Source organism: Aulonocara sp. 'chitande type north' Nkhata Bay, linkage group LG11, assembly GCF_057382095.1.
Source record: "Aulonocara sp. 'chitande type north' Nkhata Bay isolate Kocher_YH1m ecotype deep benthic linkage group LG11, A_spYH_male_GT1.1, whole genome shotgun sequence".
In the NCBI taxonomy this organism is placed as follows: Eukaryota; Metazoa; Chordata; class Actinopteri; order Cichliformes; family Cichlidae; genus Aulonocara; species Aulonocara sp. 'chitande type north' Nkhata Bay.
Window position 1 is genome coordinate 9639035 of NC_141354.1, and position 10633 is coordinate 9649667.

General features: G+C 36.9%; 1 protein-coding gene across 2 annotated transcripts; it reads left to right on the forward strand.

Annotated features, from left to right (window-relative positions):
* The first annotated feature begins 4010 nt into the window (after positions 1-4010).
* On the forward strand, positions 4011-10063 carry LOC147318492 (myelin-associated glycoprotein-like). Of its 2 annotated transcripts, XM_086310454.1 has the most exons (14): positions 4011-4118; positions 4962-5068; positions 6277-6353; positions 6448-6843; positions 6939-7232; positions 7375-7474; positions 7667-7702; positions 7783-7815; positions 8920-8958; positions 9192-9215; positions 9315-9350; positions 9426-9497; positions 9618-9645; positions 9737-9933. In XM_086310454.1, exons 3-14 carry the CDS (start codon positions 6308-6310, stop codon positions 9797-9799), a joined length of 1167 nt encoding a protein of 388 aa, XP_086166580.1. In that variant the 5' UTR covers positions 4011-4118; positions 4962-5068; positions 6277-6307; the 3' UTR covers positions 9800-9933. The 2 variants fall into 2 exon arrangements, with proteins under 2 accessions (XP_086166580.1, XP_086166579.1); XM_086310453.1 differs by lacking the exons at positions 9426-9497; positions 9618-9645 and having other exon boundaries at positions 9737-10063.
* The last annotated feature ends 570 nt before the right edge of the window (positions 10064-10633 follow it).

The window sequence follows — 10633 nt, forward strand, 5'->3', positions numbered from 1 at the left end:
GAGGGTTCTCCAAGAGCCAAGAACCACTCGGACAGAACTTCAGGAAGACCTTGCATCAGCAGGTACTGATGTTTCAAAGAAAACTATAAGCAATGCACTGAACCGCCATGGCATCCATGCACGCTCACCACGCAAGACTCCATTGCTGAACAAAAAGCATGTCAAGGCTCGGTTAACATTTGCGCAACAGCATTTGGAGAAGCCTGTGGATTATTGGACGACTATAGTATGGTCAGATGAAAGCAAAATTGAACTTTTTGGCAGTCATTCTACACACCATGTTTGGAGAAGAAATGGCACTGCTCACCACCCCAAGAACACCATACCAACAGTCAAGTTTGGGGGTGGAAGCATCATGGTTTGGGGCTGCTTTTCAGCAAGGGGTACTGGCAGACTTCATATTATTGAAGGCAGGATGAATGGAGAGATGTACCGGGACATTCTGGATAAAAATCTGCTGCCATCTACCAGGAAGCTAAAAATGAAAAGAGGGTGGACATTTCAGCAAGACAATGATCCCAAACACAAGGCCAAGGAAACAATGAAGTGGTTTCAAAGAAAGAAAATCAAGTTGCTTGAATGGCCCAGTCAATCACCTGACCTAAATCCCATAGAAAATCTATGGAGAGAACTGAAGATTAAAGTTCATAAAAGAGGCCCAAGGAACCTTCAAGATTTAAAGACCGTTTGTGTGGAAGAATGGGCCAGAATCACTCCTGAGCAATGCAGACGACTGGTCTATCCATACAAGAGGCGTCTAGAAGCTGTAATCACCAACAAAGGCTTTTCTACAAAGTATTGAATAAAGTGTGTTCAATACTTATTCCCTGTGTCATTTCACTTTATTTATTATGGTTTAACTTGTATACTTATATGTTCTGATTTGATTGTATGACTTCAATATTTGGCTTGATGGCAACATCTGGTGGAAATGTTGTGTCAATAGTCCACTTGGAAATCCCCTTACTGATAAAAATGCTGATGTGTCAAATACTTATTTTCCCCGCTGTATGTACTGTCTGTAATAAGTGTAACACTAAAAAAAAAAAAGGCTTACAGTAAGTTATTTTGATGACTGGAGAAGAAGTGGTCATAGTGTTTTACATTAAGCACATCAGTGTTCAACTATTTCTTATACAGTTTTTTCTGATTGCTTAAGCACATTTTTTTGTAACTTTTGGCTAATTTTGCAAAACTCTTCACACAAATAAGAAAACCTGTCACCCAATAATCAAAACATTGTAGTTCTCTTGTAAAAGCAAACACAGCTAGATTAACTCTTCACACCTTCGTAAAAATGGTGTTTCCGTATCAAACAGTACACACAAGCCATCATCTACTAAGCACACAATGCGCCAACTGCACACTGATGGTATGAATACAAAACACATCTGGCTTTTGCTTTCTCTGTGCACAAGGTAGGCTATGTCAGTTTGAGCTCATACTTCTGTCATAGATCCATAAGCATAGAGGGATCCAAACTTCAAGTACTGGTGTTTATTCAAACACATCAAAACAAACACAAGTGTTTATTTCCAAGTATAGGATTATTTGCAATCGCCATAATGACTATATGGGTTACTTGGTCTGCAGTGAACATGCTTCCTCTGCCCCCAGCATCTGGTCATCTAGCAATTCTGTAAAGTAACAATTTCAGTATTTTTACATCAATGGTATTGGTGTGTTTCTCATTGGCATATGGCAGTGCTACAAATCTTTGTGCGAAGTGACTGTACTAACTGATTCTCATTTCAAGATGTCCTTATGGTGCTTGCTACAGTGTAGCGGCTCGAGTTAGGCTGGACCCGTTGGCCAGCTACCCTCAGGGTCATTCCACGGTTGATTACATGGTCCACTATTGTAGCTCTGATGTCATCAGCAATTCTATTTCTTACTCTTCCTACCCTTCCTCTCCCCCCTCCTCATCTTCCTCTCCCTCCTCCTCGTCTTCCTCTTGCTCCTCCTTGTCCTTGTCGTCCTCTTCATCCTACTTCTTCACCTCCACGTCCTCTTCCTCGGCCTCCTCTACTTCTCACTCTTTCTGCTCCCTCCATTGTACTCCGCACACACAGCTTACCTGTATTATAGTGCTTAGGCTGATTGCAAAGTGAACTAATTATCTAAAAAAGTTTTCACATGTGAAAGTGTGCCAGACAGTTGGCAAATTAGTGTTAATGATAGCCATACATGTGTATACTTTTGTTAGGAGTGTGTTGGAAATTTGGTAATTGAGTGTTGTGCAGTGAATTGTGCCTACAGTTTTGCAAAGTGTGTGTTACAAAATTGCAAACTGAGTGCAAAGCAGTTTTTGTGCTTTTAGTTTTGCAAACTCAGTGAGTGGTTTTGCCATAAGTCTGAATAGTTTTTAGAGATTGTGCTACAGGAATCACAGTTAGGGTTTAAGCATTCAGAAAAAACTGTAAATGTCTATTCATGTGATGGTTTGTGTGTCTCATTTGAAAACAAAATGCCATTTTGACAAGAAATTACATTGTTTTGAATGTAGAGTTTCATCTTGCAGAAGAATTGAAGGGTTTTATCCATTGTGTGTGTGTGGTTTTTTTTTTATTTGTGTGTAGAGTTCTGAAATATGAGGCATGCTTTCAGAAAATGTGTGTAAACAATTGGGAAAAACTGCAAGATAAAATAGAAACAAGATGCTGTCAACCCAAGACAACCATGATTCTCCATTTTCGTGTTAAAAGTGTGGCCTTCAAATATATATATACCAGTTTTAAATTGTGGTGATAGGCCATGTAAAACCAGAGTCATGATAAAAAAAATATACTCAATGCTTTTTCCTGAATACTATCGTTCACAGTCTAACGACAGTGCTTGCAAACACTCTGCTTGTGAACAAAAGGAAAAGAGAAGAAAAGAAAAAAAAACACCCCTTTCCTATTGGTGGAAAAATGTACCATGTCGACCAATCAACAAATTATGTGGCAACATGGAATTTGGTTGTTTAGGAAGAGGGGGAGGTTTTAGGAGTGATGGCAGTGAGAGAATGAAAGAGACGTCCTTTGAGATGTGAGAGATTTGTGATGTTTAGTGTGTTTGCAGTGTGTATCTACTGTGTAGTGTAGTCAATAGTTTTGTTTTGTGTGTCAGAACAATGAGGTGACTGGTCAATGTCACAGTTCCTGCCAAAAAGCTACTACAGGCAGACTGTAGTGTAAACGCTGTCTCCCGGTGAAAAAAAACAGGAGGAGTGATACACCTCCTGCTGTCAGGCGTGCAGGTATCAGGCTTGTGATGTTCTCCTCTGTCTTATAGTGGACAGAAATTGTTTTTTGGAGTTGCACACATAATTTGTGTGGCTAAGTACTTTTTCAAAGTAACTTGCCCAACACTGATGGTGACAGGAAGTGTGCTTAAATAGTGGAATTTATGATTTATGAGGAGCAGGTGAGTTAACCAGCTGATCATTGAATATGTGAATGGGAATATCAGGCAAACATATGGAGACGCTGGGGAGGAGCACCTGTATGAAGAAACGTTTACCACTGACAGGGAAGAGAAAGAGAGAAAAATAAGACCCAGACTGGGCTAAAGAGTTATTAATGATCACAATCTGTTTATTTTCTCCGTTTTTTTCATTCATTCATCATGTAGTGTGCGTTTCATTCATCTTTTGAAAAAAATTTGTTTGCACAGTGGCTTTTTCTTTTCACAAGGATATTAACAGAAGTAGAGAGACAACGGCATCAATGTTTTTGTTCTTTACAACAAGAGTGAGTGTTGCTGATGTTTGACAATCAGTTGCCAAGCCCTTGGGATTTGTGATCATCGCCTTCTAAACAACATAATGCACAAATGGAGAAAAAACTGTGAGAAATTCTAAGCCTTAAGTCACCAACAGGCAGATCCATAAACTGACTTATTATGAGATTTTGATCCAGTTTTACTCTGCACATCTGTTTTTATTATTACGGTAAGGTTATTTCATTCTGCACAGCTTTGCTGTCTTTACGGTAGTCAATGCAAACACACATCCACATTAAAGCCACAGAACAGTCACGTTTTGTACTTATCACACATGACACTACCCAGCGAATCAAGTCATTCCTTCAGAGTCGAAGTGCCATCGAGGAGACGAGACAAGGAATTCTGAAGTAGTAAGTGATATAGGAGGTTAAATGTTTTTGTGAGATTGTCACATTTGAAGTTTAGTTGAGGAAAAAGAAGTAAAGAGGGAAACTGAAACTACAACTTTTCCTTATGTTTTGTTTATTAAGTGATTTATTTGAAGACAACTTTCTCAAAAGTTCTATATTTTACTTTTGAATGCAAAAGGTACATTATTATTATTATTATTATTATTTTTATTATTATTATTATCATTTTATCAAAGAACCCTCCAGTTCAAATAAATTAAATGATAAATGTTATTTAAATTGTTATTGAATTGTAGTTTCTTTCTTTGACTTGGCAGCCAGATGTTGAATAAATAAAGACATGGATTCCACGATTACTACTATTACTAACACCATTACTACCTCAAAATATATTGCATTGAATCACAATTCACGTGAAACAGTAGAATATTCTGGACCTTTTTTGGGCACATTTTCTCTGACTGGACAACTTTAAATCTTTATTGAATACACCTGTTAGGCACCCTTTCTGAACTCTGTCTGAATTGGTTATTTTCTATAGTGACTGTATGAGTGCATTTTGACCGTGTTTCAATTAGCCTGCAGTTTTTTGTGTTGCCCCCAGAGGTCAGAGTGGGTATCTAGGTCAGAGTATCTAATAGTAAAACAAAATGCACCCAAATATGGAAGACACAGAACAACAGAGACCCCTCCCAGCAATCTGCACAGACAAATCAGTTACTACTACCTCGATATCAGCTTTCATGGTTTTTTTTTCTACATAGAGAAATAAACTGACTTTGTTTTCTATTCTGGTCGTTTGGTTTCTTCTTCTTTTCTTTTCCCCTTTTTTCCATTTGACAGGGAATCCAGTGCTAATCATCATCAGACCAGATTAGCTCACATTATTCTCAAGAAAGAGTACTGAGTGAATGTTGCGTCTCAGATCAGCCAGGCAGCAGCTTTATCAGGTAAGTGAAAAAAAAGTCATCCTTTACAATGTTATACACCTGTATGTGGTGACACTAGTACATAGATCTGATAAAGATTCAGTAGATTTTTGTGTTCATTTTATAGGTTTTATCATACCTTTGAAATCAAAATAATGCACCTTAGCTGTTATGGGGTTTGTTTTTGTTTTGGGGGGTTTTCTTAAAGATTTGGGGTAATTGTAGTGATAACATATACAGTAAAGCAGAGTGTATAAACATTATACAATAAATATGACTACACTACTGTGTCACAAAAATGTTAAAAAATTATTTTGAAAGTTAAATATTAGTGTATATTGTGTGTAATCAAAATTGATTAACCTTAACACTATTAAGACCAAAAAAGAAAAACTAATTTAAAATGAACATAAAAAGAAGCCTAATGAACAGCAGAAAATTGCTTGGCTAGAAAGTGAAATATCCACTATGTTTGCTAACACGTTTGTCAGTCACTGCTTGGGGTTTTCAACCTCAGGTGAAAACTCGATAGGAGAGGCATTGTGCGAAGACATGGCATTCATAGTTGTCAGTACTATTGAAATGTTGTATTCCCAAATGCTGAGTGGAACATTAATGTCAGTCTCAAGACGCTTCAGAAAAAAATGTCTAACATGATAGTGATCCAAAAGAAACCGCAGCCATCCTGCAAAAGTTTTTAAGAGAGTTTTAAAAAAAAACTCTGACTTGGATGAGTATGTGCACAAAATTAAAACAGCTAACTGGCACAAAGAGTGATACACAATATCTTTTTTTTTTTCATATCTACACAAGACTGACATTCTATTCTTCCATTCAGAAATGTATTTAAAAAATGAAATAAAATTTTAACATTGGATTCTAAATAATGAAGGGTACGCCCTCTAGTGGTACTTGAAGGTTTTGTTCCATGGCTGTATTTTTGGTATTGTCCGTTTTACCCATTTGTTTAAATTACACACATACATATAAGCAATATATGATACTTTTACTAAAATAATGCCATTATTTACTTGTGAAATATACTTTATTTACATTACACAGAGGGGAAATCCCTTTTCTACTGTGATGGCTTGTATTTGTCAGATACAAATTGGTATAAATAATTATATATAAATGTCTATTTGCATTAATGCTGTTTGAACATTCACTTTGACAGCTGTGGTTTATTTTGGTTATGATGGTAAAATGTAGTGTTTTGATTTCTTTAGTGTCAATCAAACATCCCAACATCAGAGAAGAATGGCCAAGCAGAAAATTATGATGGGATTCTGTCTGCTTTTTGCAGGTAACATCACTGGTCAGCTATTTATTTCCAGTCTCTTTATGCTTAATATGTATAATTAAATAATTTCCTTGTTATTTTCAAAATTCTCTGTCAGCCATCTGTAGCTCCGTGTCCAGTGATGAATGGAAGGCCACTGTTGTAAAAAGCATTGACGCTCTGGTTGGATCCTGTGTTGTGGTACCATGTTCATTCTCCCATACTGGAGGAAACCTGCCCTCCTCCAGACTCAGAGGAATCTGGCATGAAAAAAATGACAAAAAAAGCAACATCTATCATGAGGATCCTACACTGATTAAGGACAGCTTTAGGGACCAAACAAAGATGTTGGGAGAGCTGGGCCAGAACAACTGCACCTTAGAAATAACTCAAATTAGAAATCATCACAATGGCCCTTTCTGTTTCCGGGTTGAACTAGTGCGAACAGAAAACAATGACCCCACCAAGGACAAGTTCTCCTTTGTTGAAGACTGCGTTGAGTTGAACATGATCAGTATGTCACCAACTTTCCATGACTTCAAACATCTATACCAGTTTTCTGTTAAATCATTTTGCCTCTTACTTTATGTCTGCCTTTTTCATTTTCAGCTGAGCCTCCAAAGCCTACATTGATCCAACCAAAGACAGCCACTCAAGGAGAGCCCTACACTGTCACCTGTTCAGTCATCCACACCTGCCCCACTCATGTTCCTAAACTCACATGGAATATGGATAGTACAAAGGTCATTGTGCATCATAAAGATATTAAACATGGAAACTGGGAGACACAGTCCATCCTGACAGTTATTCCTGAGGAGAAGGATGACAACAGAGAGATAACCTGCACTGCTGAATTTAATGGAGGGCTGAAATCACCTGAAACTTTCACACTCCATGTAAAACGTGAGATATTTTTAATTAGTTGTTGAATTTTGTAATGTTGAATAGAAGTTTTACTCTGCTTTAAAAATAAAACTAGGTTTAGTCTCATTTCTACTGTTGCAGCAAAAAAGAAGGGCACTAACACGACTTCTATTTTTTTCAGGTGTAGAGAACTATAATCACATCATCATTCCCTCTGTAGTGGGGATTGGTACCACTGTGGCCTTTGTACTCGTCTGCATTTTCATGACTAAAAAATACAAGTGAGTAATACAATGTCACCTATCTTAACTGACAGCAAATATCTGATAGGCAAAACACCTTGAGGAAAAATAAGTATTTTATATTTATAAGGCGTGTCTTCAGTTTTAATTTAAAACAATTATGGAATTTAACTTTTTGTGTACAGCATCTTAATTTGCATGCTTCTTAATAAACAACTTTTTTTGTTAAAGGAAACGCATTGAAGAGCTTCAAAGTCGAGATGGCAGGTAAAAAAACAACACAGTGATTTTAAATTATTTCAAATGTATTCTTTCATTATCATAATGTAGTTTTCCCCAATTTTTAGCATGTGGAATCGGCTGTCGAGGATGTCTCGCAGGTGAGAAAATAGTATTTGTTGGAGAGGAAATAGAGGAAAAAACCAGCTGCCCTTACCCTCCAGTGTTGTTGTTTTTTTAAAGGCTTAATGCGTCTTGCATTTTTGTCATATAAAATCACATTTGCTTAGCCCATTAGTACGTTACAAAGAGAAACAAACGCATGCCACATTCTTGAGTAAGTCATCCTCCTAAGACCCAAAGATCCACTTTTGTCATATGTGGAGGACATGAGCCTGAGACCTCTATGTAAAGGACCATTTTTGCAGATATTATGATTCTGTTGCTAAAACAAAGTCAACAAAGTCAAAAGGATTTTACTCAAAATTGTGGAAGGGGAGTCAAACTTGGAGCTTTAATGAAATGAGGCAGAGAAAGGCCAAACATTATAGCAGGAAGGTGAAACCTCAGAGCAAGACATATTAGCTTTTGTTTAGGAACAATATAATTGCACCCAGCATCTATAGTAAAACATGGTTTAATGTAGACCTCTGAATGCAAATTCACACATTACACCCCCGCTAAGGCCACAGATGGTTGATTCCCTTCATAGAGGCAACCTCTGTGGTAGCTGAGAAACAAAATCCCACCACTTCAGAGTAATAATACTTCTTATCAATAATGGACATCAGGTGTCATCATTTTGTCCCTCCTTAGAAGCTGTATGTCGCTATCTGAGCTTTTATCTTTTTGCTCTGTTATTTGTCCTTCCACTACTTCATCTGGATGACTAGGATGACTCTTCTTCTGCCTCACTCAGCCCTCTGTCATACCATCCATGGTCATTGTTAGTGCCATGGGTGACATGACTTAACAACCCAGGTTGAGGTGAGTGTTTGGCATGCAGAATGAACTTTAGTTCTAGTACAGGGGACAAAATAAAAATAAAAATCATAATTTTGAAGAAAGAAAATGTGTAAAAATATGTAGCAATATATAACATGTTCCTTTCAACCACAATATTTAAATTATCTAAAAATAATGTAAATATCAAAGATTTTTTCTTCTGGGTGTCAACAGGATAAACACTTAACCATATTTCTTTTTCATGTGGTATTGTAACTGTTAACTGAATTAACGAATAATTTAATTCGTGGAATCTCCAGGATTCGTTCTGGAGCAGGACCATCTCGTTCGGATCAAAGGCAAGAGTAATTCTAATGAACTTTAGTTCTCTGACTGCAGTAGATATTCTTAGTGTGTAGTTCTGTACAACCCCTTCCACAGTTCTGTAAAATGCTGCAGATGTTTGGCCTCACTGTAATTTGCATTTCTGTGCAGAAGTCCGAAGCCTTTTCTCATTTTTGATCAAATCTACACTTCTATTTATGTTTCTTAAAACATATGCCTGTTTCTCTTCCTCTTTTTTGTGTACAAGGTCTATTTGGAGCAGATTTTCAAGGTAGGGTGTAAAAAAACATTTATAGTGGCCAGCCTTGTCAGCTTCTTTTATAAGCGGTATTTATATATATATATATAATTTATTTGTATTTTTCAACAGAAGGCCTAAAGGGGACATAGTAGATTTTGGTCATAGGTAAATATGCTCTAAGTTCTTAAAGAAGAATTTGTCTATTGTATTTGTTTTTCTGACTGTCTAATTGTTGTGCAGTCCAAACAATGTGAATTCGAAATCCTGTGATAACCAGAAAGTCACAAAACCTCGTTTCCCATCTCCCAAAAGGTACTCATCTTCCTCCCCCTGAATTAACCATGTGTTAAACTGCAGGCGTTCATTTGCATTGTTCTAATGTTATTTTCCCTATGTCTCCTTTGTATTGCTGCTGTTGCTAATGGCTCTTAGCCAGCCCAAATCTTACAATTACAAAGAGGTATTGTTAATTTGCCATCCATATGTTCCTTATAATTAAGTTCACTGATGCTATTACTATCTGTGACACTAACAAACTTCATCTCTTACAGGACCCTGATGAAGGTGATGACTACATTAATACCGCAGACCTCAACATCTATGGAAACATCTGAAAAACAAACAAAAAAAGAGGAAGAAAAAAAGCCAGCAATTAATGTTCTAATAAATTTAAATAAGTATAAAACAAATCTATGTGCACTCTTTATGATCACTTGTCCTTGGGATTTCTCATGCATGTTTCTTGTGATGATGTCTTCTGTCCATTAATTACTATAATCCTGTAATTTATGTTGTTTGGTGTAACAAATTCTTGTATCCATAATTCTGAAAATAATATTTGTAAAAATGCTACTCATGTTTTGGCTGAATAAATCAACATGAACCTTTTTTTAACTGACTTGAATGCTGTTTTGTTTGGCCCCAGGGTTTGGCTGAGGGAGTCCCTTTTCAAATCATCACTGCTTTTGTATATATGATGTAATTTCACCATGATTTCATATTAAATTACCTAGATTTTATAATTCTTTTAATGTGCACATAGAAGGGAGCATAGAGAAAATTAATAAACAACAGTTGGCTGAAACAAGAGACACTGAATGCCTTGGTGAAAATGTCAAAGAATGACTCAAACAGTCTAAGAGAGGAGTGAATGTTAAAATTAGAATCAAATCTTAGAGATTAAAATGCAGATTGTATCAACTATCCCCCCCCCCCAACAATTTCCAAACTAAGTTAAGCTAAACTAAACAGCTGCTGGCTCCAGTACTATATTTGTCTAACAGTTAGGGTAGTATTTAATTTTTTTTTTGTCTTACTCTGGGCAGTGTTATGACAAGATAAGGTGTAAGGTTCACCCCCACCCCACCCCACCACACCCCACCCCACCACAACCACAAACACCAGCACCACCATGCATCTGCACAAAGAAAACAAAACTGACTTCTAAA